The sequence below is a fragment of the Pleurodeles waltl genome, chromosome 9, assembly GCF_031143425.1.
Source record: "Pleurodeles waltl isolate 20211129_DDA chromosome 9, aPleWal1.hap1.20221129, whole genome shotgun sequence".
Taxonomy (NCBI): Eukaryota; Metazoa; Chordata; class Amphibia; order Caudata; family Salamandridae; genus Pleurodeles; species Pleurodeles waltl.
In genome coordinates this window covers 1,187,994,929-1,188,011,118 of record NC_090448.1, presented here as the reverse complement: position 1 = coordinate 1,188,011,118, position 16,190 = coordinate 1,187,994,929, and the positions used below count along the sequence as shown (strand labels likewise).

The window sequence follows — 16,190 nt, the reverse complement described above, 5'->3', positions numbered from 1 at the left end:
GGGAATGTACTATCAACATTGAGGGACAACCGCAGAGAGGAACGGGGTATTTACCATCACAACAGAGGACAACTGCACAGAGGAATGGGGTATTTATCATCAACAGAGAGGGCAACAACAGAGAGGAACAGGGCATTTACCATCAACGGAGAGGGCAACAGAAGGGAAGAACAGGGCATTTACCATCAATAGAGAGGGCAACAGAGGAAAGGATCTGAGTACTTACCATCAATAGAGAGGGCAACAGAGGAAAGGATCTGAGTACTTACCATCAGAGACGTCAACCGCAGAGAGGAACACGGCATTTATCATGAACAGAGAGGACAACCATGGAGAGGAACAGGGTATTTATTATCAACAGAGAGGGCAACAGTTGAGGAGAACAGAGTATTTACCATCAACAGAGAGGGCAACAGCATGGAGGAACAGGGTATTTATTACCAAAGGCCTTGTAAAAGAGGCAGCAACAAATCACTGGTGAAACAGAAAGCATGAGAACACCAGAAACATCGTAGTAAAAGCACACGTAGAACTCTACACACCAGGAAGAAATGTGTAGAAGAGAACACATGCAGCAGACAATGGCCCATGTTAAAGCAAGAATTTTAGAACAGAGAGACACAAGAATGAATATGTCAAAGAGAGAATCTTGGAAAAGGCAGCAACATGGGTAATGGAGTGAGGAGATCAGAGTATTTGAAGGAAACAGACACTGCTGCTAGTCCACACATAATATATGAAGGCAACACACTACTGTGCTGCTGGCCAGGCAGTATTATATGAAATAACACACATTACCCCAGACCAGGCAGTACTGTGTGAAAGTAAGAGACACCTAACCCCAGTAAGGCAGTTTTACAGATATGTTAACACTGCCCAGGCAGTAGTATATGAAAGTAACAGATATGTTACCCCTGGCCTGGTGTTATTATATGAACGTAACAGACATGTTACTCCTGACGAGGCAGGACTGCATGAAAGTAAGAGACAAGTAACTGTGGCAAGGCAGTATTACAGACATGCTACCACGAGCCAGGCAGTATTATATGAAAGTAACAGACGTCAACCCTGGCAAGACAGTATTATATGAAAGTAACAGACGTCAACCCTGGCAAGACACGTTACCACTAGCTAGGCATTTTTGTATGAAAGTAATAGACACTTTACCCCTGGCCAGGCAGCACTGCATGAAAGTAACAGACATGTTACCCCTGACCAGGGAATAATATATGAAAGTAAGAGACACATTATTCCAACCTAACAACTGCAGCAGTATTACAGACATGTAACCACCAACAAGGCAGTGTTGTATGGAAGTAACAGACATATTACCACCTGCCAGTAGCACTGTATGAAAGTAACAAATGTTACCACCTAACAGGCAGTATTGTATGAAAGTAACAGACATTACCACTGACCAGGCAATATTATAACAAAGTAACAGACATATTACCACTGGCCAGGCAGTAATATTTAAAATCAACAGACGTTACTCCTGACCAGGCAGTATTATATGAAAGTAATAGGCATGTTACCACTAGCCAGGCAGCAACACAGACATGTTACCACTGGCCAGGCCGTATTATATGAGAGTAACAGATATGGCAGTATTACAGACATGTTACTAATGGCTAGGCAGTATTACATGAAAGTAACAGATGTTGCTCCTGATCAGGCAGTACTGTATGACAGTAAGACACACGTAACCTTGGCAAGGCATTATTACAGACGTTACCACTGGCCAAGCTGCATTACAAACATGTTACCACTGGCCAGGCAGTATTATATAAAACAACAGATGTTACCACTGGTCAGGCAGTATTATATGAAAGTAATGGACATGTTACCACTGGCCAGGCAGCATTACAGACATGTTACGACTGACCACGCAGTATCATATGAAAGTGGCAGGCATGTTACTCCTGGCCAGATAGCACAGTATGAAGCTGACATCCTTTGTGCTGCTGGCCAGGTAGGGATACATGAAGGTAATAGAGACTGTTCCTCTAGGCAGGCAGTATTACATGACGGTAAGAGACATCTAGCCTGGCAGTACTATATGAAGACAAAAGACACTGCACTGGTGGTCAGGCGGTTCTTTACAAAGGAAGCAGGCATTGTGCCACACACTAAGCTGGTAGCCAGAGAATACTACACAAAGGTAGCAGACAGGGAGCTGCAGCGCTGGCTGGGCAGTACTTTATGAAGATGATGCTGCAGCATGCCGGGCAGAACTATATGAAGATGACGCTGCAGCATGCCGGGCAGTACTATATGAAGATGACGCTGCAGCATGCCGGGCAGTAGTATCTGAAGATGACGCTGCAGCATGCCGGGCAGTACTATCTGACGATGACGCTGCAGCATGCCGGGCAGTAGTATCTGAAGATGACGCTGCAGCATGCCGGGCAGTAGTATCTGAAGATGACGCTGCAGCATTGGCTGGGCAGTACTACATGAAGATGACACTGCAGCATGCCGGGCAGTAACATATTTAGAGACACAAAGAGCTCCACTCGCTGGGATACGTGCTGGAGAGCTCCGGGATCACAAGGTTTCACAGTGGAAAGTGTGCCCTCCATTGTTCACAAGCATTCGCAAAACTGAAGCAGGCATGTGTGTTGAGTCCTCGTGATGCCTTCCAGCCAGCAAAGAGATGTGAGGGCATTCTGGAGCCACCACACTGGGCGCCATCAGATCATTGTGCGCAGTGTCCCGGCGCCAACCTTCTTCCTCAGCACGTCCACCAACCGCTCCAGCCTGTGCACAGGAGAGAGACAGAGAGAGCAGAGGGGTGTTAGCAATGCTCTGGATGTGTGCAAACCCCACTGGTAAGTGCAGGGTCCATAAATGTGGAGCTGATGGTGCAGGGCCTATACGCTTAGACAAAGCTTATAGGTTAATGCTGGGCTTGTGAATCTGTGCCGGTCAAGCGAGGTGGTGATGTGCCTCTGTTGTGCTGCAGTGCTTGTGGGTTTAGTAGAAGACTAATGTTGGCAGTGCATGACCTCTTGGGAATTGCAGGAGCTTTTGGGTGGTGCAAGGCCTGTCCTATGGTGCGTGGCTCTAGACTTAGACCATGATCTATTTGGTGGTGAAAGACGTTTTAGGTTGTGCGTGGCCTCTGAGGGGAAGTGTGCCCTATGAGGAAGTCACCAAGAGCCCACCTGACAGACAGCATCACCAAAAGCCCACCTGAGAAACAGCATCACCAAGGGCCCACTTGAAAGACGGTATCACCAGCAGCCCACTTAAAAGATGACATCATCAACAGTCCACCTGAGAGATGGCATCACCTAGAGCTCACCTGAGGGACAGCATCACCGAGAGCCCACCAGAGAGACGACATCACTGAGAGCCCACCTGAGAGATAGCATCAACAGCAGCACACCTGAGAGAGGGCATAATCAAGAGCACATCTGAGAGAGAACATCTCCGAGAGGCAACATCACCTAGATCCCACCTGAGAGATGCCATCACCAAAGGCCCACCTGAAAGACAGCATCACCAAAAGCCCATCTGAGAGAAGGCATCACCTGGAGCCCACATGAGAGACGGCATCACCGAGAGTCCACCTGAGAGACGGCATCACCGGGAGCCCACCTGAGAGACGGCATCACGAGAGCCCACCTGAGAGACGGCATCACTGAGAGCCCACCTGAGAGATGGCATCACCGAGAGCCCACCAGAGAGACAACATCACTGAGAGCCCACCTGAGAGACGGCATCACCTGGAGCCCACCTGAGAGACGGCATCACCGGGAGCCCACCTGAGAGACGGCATCACCGAGAGCCCACCTGAGAGATGGCATCACGAGAGCCCACCTGAGAGACGGCATCACCGAGAGCCCACCTGAGAGACGGCATCACTGAGAGCCCACCTGAGAGACGGTATCACTGAGAGCCCACCTGAGAGACGGCATCACCTGGAGCCCACCTGAGAGACGGCATCACCTGGAGCCCACCAGAGAGACGGAATCACCTGGAGCCCACCTGAGATGGCATCACCAAGAGCCAACCTGAGAGACGGCATCACTGAGAGCCCACCTGAGAGACGGCATCACCGAGAGCCCACCTGAGAGACGGCATCACCGAGAGCCCACCTGAGAGACGGCATCACCTGGAGCCCACCAGAGAGACGGAATCACCTGGAGCCCACCTGAGATGGCATCACCAAGAGCCAACCTGAGAGACGGCATCACTGAGAGCCCACCTGAGAGACGGCATCACCGAGAGCCCACCTGAGAGACGGCATCACCGAGAGCCCACCTGAGAGATGGCATCACCGAGAGCCCACCTGAGAGACAGCATCACCTGGAGCCCACCTGAGAGACGGCATCACTGAGAGCCCACCTGAGAGACGGTATCACTGAGAGCCCACCTGAGAGACGGCATCACCTGGAGCCCACCTGAGAGACGGCATCACTGAGAGCCCACATGAGAGACGGAATCACCTGGAGCCCACCTGAGATGGCATCACCAAGAGCCAACCTGAGAGACGGCATCACTGAGAGCCCACCTGAGAGACGGCATCACCGAGAGCCCACCTGAGAGACGGCATCACCGAGAGCCCACCTGAGAGATGGCATCACCGAGAGCCCACCTGAGAGACAGCATCACCTGGAGCCCACCTGAGAGACGGCATCACTGAGAGCCCACATGAGTGACGGCATCACCAAGAATCACCAGGCGGGAACAACTTCCTAGGGGCAGCGTGGACCAAACAGAAGTCATGTCTAGAGCCAGTGAGGCCCCTACAAACACCACACATGCTTAGGGGCAGCGTGGACCAAACAGAAGTAATGTCTAGAGCCAGGGAGCCCCCCTATAGGCACCACAGATCCTTAGGAGCAGCGAGGACCAAGCAGAAGTCATGTCTAGAGCCAGTGAGGCCCCTACAGGCACCACAGATCCTTAGGAGCAGCGAGGACCAAGCAGGACTGGCTCTGCCTGATGCGCCCATCCTGGTAGACAGGAAGGCTTACCCTAGGACCTACTGTTCCACTTGCAGTTCCCACTGGCCTCAAGATGGTTTGTCCTGTGTCCTGTTGTGAGGTTGGCCCTAAAGCCCTTTTGGAACTTGCCCACTGCTCTCATCCTGGTCACCGGGGAGGTTTGCTCTTTTGGGAGGTTGGCCTGACAGCCCTCCCAGGACTCTCTGTACACCTGCCCTGCTCCTCTGATCCGCCCTCTGCTATGGCAGCCTGTTCTGAACCGGTTGATCCACTTTACAGGGTGGTTTATGGGCTCTGCTAATGCATACCTCAGCCTGAGCCATCAAGAGGTCTGAATCCGGCTCGCAAGGAGAAAGCAGGAGTCCTCAGGCACAGAAACCGGATGTCTGAGCCAGGAGCCCTGGAGGGCAGAGACAGAGACAGCTCTGCATCCAGCCAGTGTGAGAAACTGAGCAGAGTGTGCTGTACAGTGGGCCAGACCAAGGAGCATAGGTCGGAGCAATGAGAGGCGAGCTGGATATAGAGGGGAGCTGGATCCAGAGGGGATCTGGATCCAGGGGAGCTGGATCCAGAGGGGAGCTGGATCCAAAGGGGAGCTGGAGCCAGAGGATAAGTGGATCCAGAGGGTAGGTGGATCTAGAGGCTACCTGGAGCCAGAGGGGAGCTGAAGAGGCGCGCTGGATCCAGAGGGGAGCTGGATCTAGAGGATAGGTGGATCCAGAGGGCAGGTGGGTCTAGAGGCTACCTGGAGCCAGAGGGGAGCTGAAGAGGCGAGCTGGAGCCAGAGGGGAGCTGAAGAGGCGAGCTGGATCCAGAGGGGAGCTGGATCTAGAGGATAGGTGGATCCAGAGGGCAGGTGGATCTAGAGGCTACCTGGAGCCAGAGGGGAGCTGGAGAGGCAAGCTGGAGCCAGAGGGGAGCTGGAGAGGCGAGCTGGATCCAGAGGGGAGCTGGAGAGGCGAGCTGGATCCAGAGGGGAGCTGGATCTAGAGGATAGGTGGATCCAGAGGGCAGGTGGGTCTAGAGGCTACCTGGAGCCAGAGGGGAGCTGAAGAGGCGAGCTGGATCCAGAGGGGAGCTGGATCTAGAGGATAGGTGGATCCAGAGGGCAGGTGGGTCTAGAGGCTACCTGGATCGAGCTGGATCCAGAGAGGGGAGCTGAATATAGAGGGGAGCTGGATCCAGAGGGGAGCTGGATCCAGAAGGGAGCTGGATATAGAGGGGAGCTGGCTCCAGAGAAGGGAGCTGGATCCAGAGAGGGGAGCTGGATCCAGAGAGGGGAGCTGGATCCTAGATCCAGAGAGGGGAGCTGGATCCAGAGGGGAGCTGGATCCAGAGGATAAGTGGATCCAGAGGATAAGTGGATCCAGAGGATAAGTGGATCCAGAGGGTAGGTGGATCTAGAGGGTAGGTGGAGCCAGAGGGGAGCTGGAGAGGCAAGCTGGAGCCAGAGGGGAGCTGGAGAGGCAAGCTGGATCCAGAAGGGAGCTGGATCTAGAGGGTAGGTGGATCCAGAGAGTAGGTGGATCTAGAGGCTACCTGGATCGAGCTGGATATAGAGGGGAGCTGGATCCAGAGGGGAGCTGGAAATAGAGGGTAGGTGGATATAGAGGGTATGTGGATCCAGAGGGTAGGTGGATAGAGGAAAGCTGGATCCAGAGGGTATGTAGATCAGGAGGCTAACAGGATATAGAGGGTAGGTGCATCCAGAGGGTAGGTGGATCCAGAGGGTAGGTGGATCCAGAGGGTAGGTGGATAGAGGAAAGCTGGATCCAGAGGGTATGTAGATCAGGAGGCTAGCAGGATATAGAGGATAGGTGCATCCAGAGGGTAGGTGCATCCAGAGGGTAGGTGGATCTACAGGTGAGTTGGAACTAGAGGCGAGCTTGTATCAGCAGAGGTGTGGAACCACAGGAGAGGGGACCCGCTAGAACCTGAGGCAGAACACAAAATGAATCAAAACCAGAGCCAGGGCAGAACCGGAGGATAGAAGAAGAGGCAGGGCAGTACCAAAGGAAGGAACCAGAGGCAGGGTAGAGCCAGAGGAAGGCTAGAACATGGGAGAGAACCAGAGGCAGGCTACAACATGGGAGAGAACCAGAGGCAGGGTAGAGCCAGAGGAAGACTAGAAAATGGGAGAGACCAAAGGCAGGGTTAAACCAGAGGAAGACTAGAACATGGGAGAGAACCAGAGGCAGGGTAGAACCAGAGGAAGACTAGAACATGAGGGAGAACCAGAGGCAGGGTAGAACCAGAGGAAGACTAGAACATGGGGGAGAACCAGAGGCAGGCTAGAACATGGGAGAGAACCAGAGGCAGGGCAGAACCAGAGGAAGACTAGAACATGGGAAGGAACCGGAGGCAGGCTAGAACCAGAGGAAAACTAGAACACGGGAGAGACGAGGGGCAGGGTAGAACCAGAGGAAGACTAGAACATGGGATAGAACCAGAGGCAGGGCAGACCCAGAGGCAGGTTAGAACATGGGAGAGAACCAGAGGCAGGGTAGAACCAGAGAAAGACTAGAACATGGGAGAGAACCAGAGGCAGGGTCGAACCAGAGGAAAACTAGAACATGGGAAGGAACCAGAGGAGGCTAGAACCAGAGGAAGACTAGAACATGGGCAAGACCAGAGGCAGGGGAGAACCAGAGGAAGACTAGAACATAGGAAAAAACCAGAGGCAGGGTAGAACCAGAGGCAGGGTAGAACATGGGAGAGAACCAGAGGCAGGGTAGAACCAGAGGCAGGGTAGAACCTGGGAGAGAACCAGAGGCAGGGTAGAACCAGAGGAAGACTAGAACATGGGAGAGACCAGAGGCAGGGTAGAACCAGGGGAAGACTAGAACATGGGAGAGAACCAGAGGCAGGGTAGAACCAGAGGCAGGCTAGAGCATGGGAGGGAACCGGAGTTAGGGTAGAACCAGAGGAAGTAACAAAAGGCAGGGCAGTACCAGAGGAAGAACCAGAGGGAGGCTACAGCATGAGAGGGAACCAGAGGCAGGGTAGAAACAGAAGTGAGCTGGACCCATAAAGGACAGGAGTCAGGGGTGGGCCACAACAAGTGACAGGTCTAAGAAGAGTCGGAACCAAAGGGAGGACAGAGCCAGAGGCCGGGTGGAATCCCAGCTGGAAGGAACCAGTCACAGACAGCGACCAGAAGGAAAATGGACAAGAGGCGGACAGGAGCCAGGACAGGGAAGAAGCAGAGGTGCTCTGGAACCAGAGTGGGGGTATCTAGAACTCAGATGGAACCAGAAAGAAGAGGCATCTGAACCAGTCGTACTCAATGGTGGACACTAGTACTCGAGGTAATGCAATGGTACTTAGTGCTGCCCACTGGTACTCTAGGGGATACAGTCTTACTCAAGTGGTACTTGAGGGTATACACTGGTACTCAATGGTGCACACAGGTACTCGAGGGTATGCATTGGTACTCAATGGTGCACACTGGTACTCTGCAGGATACAGTCGTAGTCAGTGGTGCACACTTGTGGCACTCCATGGGATACATTCATACTCCGTGCTGTACACTGGTACTGTAGGTGATACAGTGATACTTAATGGTATACACTGGTACTCTAGGGTATACAGTTATACTCAGTGGTGCCCAATGGTACTCAGTGGTGCAAACTGGTGGTACTCTACGGGATACAGTCATACTCACTGGTGCACACTGGTACTGTGGGGGATATAGTCATACTCAATGGTGCACATAGGTGGTACTCTACGGGATACAGTCATACTCAATGCTACACAGTGGTACGTGAGGGTATGCACCAGTACTCAATGGTGCACACGGGTACTCAGGTTATGCACTGGTACTCAATGGTGCACAATGGTGGTCCAGTACGGTATGAACAAGTTACTTACCTTCGGTAACGCTTTTTCTGGTGGATACATTGGCTACCTGTGGATTCCTCACCTTCTAAATTTTCCCAATGCGCTAGCATTAGACGAAAAAATATTCCTAGCTCCTCACGTTGACAAGGACGTCACAATTGCTCAGCTTTGCATGCAATGCTGTCTGATGTCATCTGAACCATAAGAAGTCCTCGCTGGCGTGCTGACGTCAGTTTTAACATTTTTTAACGTGCCTCTGAGGCGAACAGGTAAATATCGACCTCATTAGCACAACATGTGCCAATTCAACAAAAAATATATATATAAATTACTATAACTGTTTATACAAATAAATATATAAAATCAAAAATATATACAAAATATATATACTATCTATAACATTAACTGAACTCTTGGTATGACCAGAGAGCAATGGGGAGGTGGGTGGGATTGTGAGGAATCGACAGGTAGCTACTGTATCCACCAGAAAAAGCACTCCCGAAGGTAAGTAACTTGTTCTTCTGATGGATACAACTACCTGTAGATTCCTCACCTTATTAGTAGAATCCCAAAGCAGTACCGCACTCGGAGGTGGGTGCCCGACTGGGCAAACCAAGAGATCCTGCAAAACAGAACATGCAAAATAGCCGTCCCTCCTAACTTCCATCCAAGCAATAATGCTTTGTGAAAATGTGGAGGGAAGCCCAAGTTGTTGCCTTGCAAATATCCACCACTGGTACACCTCTAGCTAAGGCCGAAGTGGCAGACTCAGCCCTGGTGGAATGGGCCCTAATCCCCACAGGGGAACCTTCGTTGCTAGTGAATAACAAATCTTTATGCAAAGAATGCCCACCTTTCAAAGAGTCCTCTTGTGGACAGCTTTGCCATTCCTTTTGCCCACATATCCAATGAAGAACTGATCATCAATTCTGAAGTCTCTCGTCCTTTCTATGTAGAAGCTTAAGGCCCTTCTCGGATCCAAGTGATGCAGCCTTTCCTCTACCTTTGAAGGATGGGGAGGAGGGTAAAAGGAAGAGTGTGTTTTAGATTGTCCCATATGAAAGGGAGTAACTACCGTAGGAAGGAAAGCCGCCCTGGTTCTCAGCACCACCTTGTCAGCATAAAAGGATGTAAAAGGAGGTTTCACACTAAGAGCCTGAAGTTCACTCACACGTCTAGCTCACTTAGAAAAACTGTCTTAAAAATTAAAAGCCTAAACGGGAGAGTATACATAGGCTCAAACGCTGAACCCATCAAAAAAGTTCAAACTAAATTCAAATCCCACTGAGGCATTACAAACGGAGCGGGAGGAAATTTGTTATTTAACCCTTTGAGGAACCTAAGAATTATAGGGGGCTTAAATAAGGAAGGCTGATCAGGAAGGCACAGAAAAGCTGACCGCGCTGATAAATAGCCATTCACTGTCACAACTGTGCAACCCTTCTGTGCCAAGGAAAGGGCAAAAAGCAAAATACAAGATAAATGGGCCTTTAAGGGATCAATTTGTCTCTCTCCACACCAAGCAATTCGCCCATCTACAGTCTTGGTGGAGTGTCGCCTGACCAATAAGATAACATCCACCACTTCTGGAGGGAGAAAAAAAGAATTCAGATTGCCAGGTTCAGTCTGCAGGCATGCAGGTGCAGGCTCTGGAGGTGGGGGTATAGAATCTGTCCCTGCGACTGCGAGAGGAGGTCTACCCTGAAAGGGAGATGAAGCAGAGGGCACAGTGAAAGTTGGAGAAGGTCTGTGTACTACATCCTTCTTGGCCAATCCGGGGCTAATAATATGACTTGAGCCGGATCTTGGGGAATCTTCCTCGGAACTCGAGGAATCAAGGGTATGGGAGGAAACGAGTAAAGCAGTTGGTCGCACCAGGGCAGCTGAAACGCGTCCCCCAACATCCCCTGCACCGGATACTGGAAGCTGAAGAACGACGGATGGAGACGCTACTCGTGATCGGTCGAGAAATGCAGACTGAGACTGTCTGCACGTACATTGAGAACTCCAGCCAGATGGTTTGCTACTATGCAAATCTGATGGTCCTGAACCCAGGACCAGAGCTGCAGAGCCTCTCTGCAGAGAAGGTACAACCCTACGCCCCCTGCTTGTTGATGTACCACATCACGGTAGTGTTGTCTGTCAAGACTTTTACTGACTGACCACGAAGGGATTAGAGGAAGGCTTTGAGAGCGAGATGTATCATCTGCAGTTCTAACAGACTGATGTGAAACATCTGTTCTACTCGACACCAAAAGCCTTTTGATCTCCAGGTACCCCAGATGAGCTCCCCACCCGACAGTGGAAGCATCTGTTATGACCGTGGTCACCGGAGGTGGGAGACAAAACGGCCTTCCTTGAGAGAGGTTGCCATCCATAGTCCACCATCGCAGATCCACCGCAGTGTCTTTGGAGATCGTTCTTGACACCATAAGATCCCCTTTGTGTACAAACCACTGCCTTCGGAGGCACCACTGAAGAGCCCTCATGTGCCAACGAGCATGAGTGACCAACAGAATGCAGGAAGCGAACAGACTGAGCAGACGTAGGGCCTTGAGGACTGGAACAGCCGCTCCCTTTTGAAACACTGGAATCACTGCCTGAATGTCCTGAATCCTCTATGGAAGAGGGTAGGCTCGATTCAATGTCATGTCCAGTACTGTCCCTATGAACAGGAGAAGCTGACAGGACTGCAGGTGAGACTTGGGGACGTTTACCGTAAAGCCCAGGTTCAACAACAACCTAGTTATCATTTGCAAATGGTGCAGCACGAGCTCTGGGGACCCGGCTTTGATCAGGCAATCGTCCGCGTAAGGGAATACAGGTACTCCCTCCCTTCTGAGGTCCGCTGCAACCACCGCCATCACCTTCATGAAGACCTGAGGTGCAGAAGTAAGACCAAAAGGAAGGACGGCAAACTGGTAGTGTTGCGACCCTACCATGAACTGAAGATACTTCCTGTGCGACTTCAGAATGGGGATAGGAAAATAAGCATCCTGCAAGTCGACAGACACCATCCAGTCTTCCTTGTTCAATGCAAGAAGCACATGTGCTAGAGTCAGCATTTTGAACTTTTCCTGCTTGAGGAACCAATTCAAAATCCTCAGATACAGGATAGGCCTCAATCGACCATCCTTCTTGGGAATCAGGAAATACCTTGAATAACATCCCAGACCCCTTTCCTACTTCGGAACCAACTCCATTGCACCTTTTAACAAAAGGGTATGCACCTTCTGCTGAAGCAAGAGGAGATGCTCTTCTGTGTAAAATGAAAGACGGGCAGGGAAGTGGGGATGAAACTCCCAAGAGGGAAGGGCATACCCTTTTTCCACTATGCTCAGCACCCAAGAGTCCGATGTAATTAACTCCCACTCGTAGAGAAAATGTAACAGCCTTCCCTCTATGGGTAGGACATGCTGATGAATGGAGTGAGAACTAGGGCTGCTTTCCTGGCTGGGGTCCCCCAGAGGATGAGTATGAGGTGGAAGGCTTCTGTGCGGCTCCTCGCATTCTAACTCTCCGACGGCCTCTATAGGACCTGTAGATGGGGCTGGCAGGCTACTGGACATGGGACTGTTGCCTCCCACGAAAGGATGATCCACGGCCAAACCCTCTGAATCTCCGGAAAGATCTGAAGGGCGCAGAAGAAGAAGCCTGAAGGCCCAAAGATTTTGCAGTGCCCCTGCTATCCTTAACTCTTTCCAGGGCGGAGTCTGCCTTTGCCCCAAACTGTTCTGCACGATCAGATGGGAGGTCCATCAACATAGCCTGCACATCAGAGGAAAAAACAGAACCTCTGAGCCATGCATGCCTTCTAGTCGCAACGGAAGTCCCCATGGCTCTAGCAACTGAGTCTGCAGTGTCCAGACCCGACTGAATCACCTGCTTTGCTGCGCCTTGACTGTCCTGCAAGAGTTCACTAAAGTGTCCCTGCACATCCTGTGGCAAATTTGGAACAACTGCTTTTGCTGTATCCATTAAGGCATAGATATACCTCCCCAGCACACATGTAGCATTCAGAGATTTTAAGGCCATGCTGCCTGAGAGGAAGCACTTCCTAGCAGACTGCTCCATATGTTTCGACTCCCTATCAGATGGCGTCATAGGGAGCGATCCCAGAGCCGACCGTGCAAAACAAGAAGCTTGCACCACCAAGCTCTCAGGTGTTGGGTGCTGGGACAGAAACTGCGGATCACCTGGAGCAACCCTGTACCTACTGGTTACAGTCTTAAAAACCGCTGGTGTTGTAACTGGATTCGTCCATATCTCCAATATAGGCTCTGTGAGGGCATCATTGAAAGGGAGGAGAGGCTCAGAAGAAGAAGCCGATAGATGCAAAACTTCAGTCAAAATATTGGTTTTCAACTCCGATGCAGGAAGTAGTAAGTCAAAAAATCCTGCTGCCTTCCTTATCACCCCGTGGTAAGTAGTTGCTTCTGCCATGAGTTCATCTCCAGGGGATAAAAGCTCCCACTCATTAGATGTATCCAACCCACTAGCAGAGCCTAAGCCCTGAAATTCAACTGAAGGCTCCGGAATTTCTCCTTCCTCCAACAGCTGTTTTTGATACTATTGCTCCTCCAAAAGTCTCAAGGTCCTCCTTTTCGAACTCAGCCTGGACTCCAAACGTGGCGTCAATAGAGTAATAACCGACGTCAAAGAAGCAGGCTTCAAAGTGGAAGGTAACACTGGAGGAGGAGAGGGAGGCGGATCCACCCTCTGCACTGATTTGGATCCATCCGGCACAAATATATCGGTCTCTGCCATCACTCGGGGTAGAGGTGGTGACATCATCAGCGCCGATCCAGTACCCTCACAAGGAGTCGTTGGTAGAAAGGCCGCAAATGGGGCCCGCTTATACGGCGCCGGCAACCCCAGCGTGAAAGCCAACCGACCTGTGGGACCAGCAGGTGCACCAGAGGGGACCATCGCCCTGGTAAAAAATGCTAAACATAGCATTGAGGAATAATGATGGATCCGCTCCCGGAGCTGGGAAGGCAGGATACTCTTGTTCCCATTGAGGTGGCTGAGCTGAATCCGTCGCTTGGACACCAGACTCCTGACCTTGAGAGGATGCAGGAGAAAAATGAGCCATTGGACCTGCTGGGGACTCGGAGATCTCAATCAAGTTCGGCGCCTGAGATGCCAGCTGGCTCTGAGGCGACACTGTAGGGCTGACCCTCTACGCCATGCTGTCTCGTTGAAGACTGAGACCGATTTTGGGATGAACGGCGTCCTGACTCATGCCATCGGCGTCGCTTCTTATGAGACCTTGAAGATCTGTGTGATGAAGTATCCCTTGTCTTCAATCTACGGCGACCCGACCTCTCTTCTCTTTCTTAGCTTTTGACAAGAAAAGCTTAGCCTCTCTTTCCTTCAAAGTCTTCGGGTTCATATGCTGTCAGGATGAGCAATCTTCCACGTCGTGATCAGAGCTAAGACACCAAAGGTAATTTTCGTGCGGCTCCATCACCGACATGTGGCCTCCGCACTTGCGACAAGGTTTAAATGCCGATTTTTTTAGTGGAGACATTGTAGCACTACAAAACAATTGTCTTGATACAGTTTACTACGGAGAGGATTGAAAGAAAACTTTAGCTTTGAAGGCGCAGAAAAAAAGGGAACTGACGTCAGCACACTTGTGAGGACTTCTTATGGCTCCTATGACGTCAGACAGAATCGCATATGGAGCCGTGCAATTGTGACGTCCTCGTCGACGTGAAGAGCTAGGAAAAAATTTCCATTGAATGCTGGCGCATTGGGAGAATTTGTAAGGTGAGGAATCCACAGGTAGATGTATCCATCAGAAACAGTCATGCTCAATGATGCACACTGGTACTCTAGGGGATGCAGTCTCTACACATTCTTGTTGGCATAATCTGACACAGAATCAAGATTTCTGGACATATTCAAAGGCAGGCGGTTCTGGGCACTGTCACATACTCCCCCTGGCACACACTGGCAGTCAGCAGTGGGAGTTGCCCCATGATTTAAATGAAACACGTTGGCAGTCTGATGTGGCCCTGCTACACATTCCCACTGGCTCACACTGGCATCCAGCTGTCGGCACTGCCACACTCGCCCACTTTCCCAAAACAGTCCACTGGGAGCCAGGTGTGGGCGCTGTCATTGTCACAACACACACACACACACACACACACACACACACACACACACACACACACCGGAAGCCAGCTGAGGCCGGTGCCACCTATCCACTGGTACAAACAGGGTCATATCTGTGGGCACAAGCAGAGCTCGCTGTGGGCGCTGCCACAGGGGCCAGTCTCGGGACATGCCACACTTCCCCGCTGGCACAGACTGGCACTCCGTAGTTGTTGGGCAGTAGAGAGGATGCTGCGAGCTGCAAGTTTTGAATTCTCTCTGGATTAAGTAACAGAAACCAGAGCTGTGCCAGACCTGGGCGCTGCGCTCCCTGGACGGCCCTGGCACATTCCTCGGCCACCACAGGAGCCCTTGAGGGTTTTACCTGTGTTCAGAGATGCCTAGGCTGAGCCTGGCATCGGCAGGAGGGGCAGAGGGTACCCAGGAGTACTAGGGCCTTCATCCTTCTCTGCCCGACTCTTCTTTCCAAGAGGCTAAACTGCCCTGTTAGTAGAAGTGCTGGCAGCAGTAACATACATGAGAAGAGAACTGAAGGCTATTAGAACACCCTGGTGACAGCCCGCACCTCCGTGGCCTCTCTTTTAGCCCCCACTCTGCCACACCTGGCCTCTCAGCATCAGTGGAGCACACACTGCGGCCTGACCAGCCGGGCTCGAAGTGACCGGGCCAGAGGCTGGGGGCTCTGCTTGAAGGACCCCCACCCAACAGGGAGTCCCTGGTCATTCTGAGAATACACAGCGGGCATCTGCCCTGCTCAGTGTGACCAGGACTGACTAGTGCCAGGTTTCACAAACTAGTGTGGCTGAGAAGACTTCTCGGCGCTAGGGGTGCAGCCTCAGCCTGCCAGGTCCCCTGTCCAGTCGAGACGCCCTCCATTCTGCCAGAAGTGCCTTGAAGGAAGGAGCTTACTTCCTGTGCCAGTGAATACTAGAGGTGCCACCGAGGAGGGAAGGTGTCTAGAAGACGAGTGTGGGACTGATGTAAGGTGAAGCGGAGGCTGAGGTAGTGAGAAGTGTGGAGCTGATGTAGGGTGCAGTGTGTGGCTAAGGAATAGAGGACCTGATGTAGGGTGAAGTGTGGGGCTGATGTAGGGTGAAGTGTGGGCTGATGTAGGGTGCAGTGTGGGGCTAATGAATAGAGGGGCTGGTGTAGGGTGACGAGTGGACTGATGAAGGGTGAAGTGTGAGCTGATGTAGGGTGAAGTGTGGGTGATGTAGGGTGAAGTGTGGGCCTGATGTAGGGTGAAGAGAGGGGCTGATGTAAGGTGCA

General features: G+C 51.6%; 1 protein-coding gene across 3 annotated transcripts in view; it reads right to left on the bottom strand.

Moving 5' to 3' along the window:
- Positions 1 to 332: 332 nt before the first annotated feature.
- The window catches only part of MIPOL1 (mirror-image polydactyly 1), an 845,661-nt gene continuing 829,803 nt past the window's right edge, over positions 333 to 16,190 (bottom strand). For all 3 annotated transcript variants that reach the window (XM_069209145.1, XM_069209144.1, XM_069209146.1), the window contains one exon: positions 333 to 2,760. In XM_069209145.1, the coding sequence (XP_069065246.1) occupies positions 2,694 to 2,760 (67 nt within the window). In that variant the 3' untranslated portion in view covers positions 333 to 2,693. The remainder of the gene's footprint in view (positions 2,761 to 16,190) is intronic.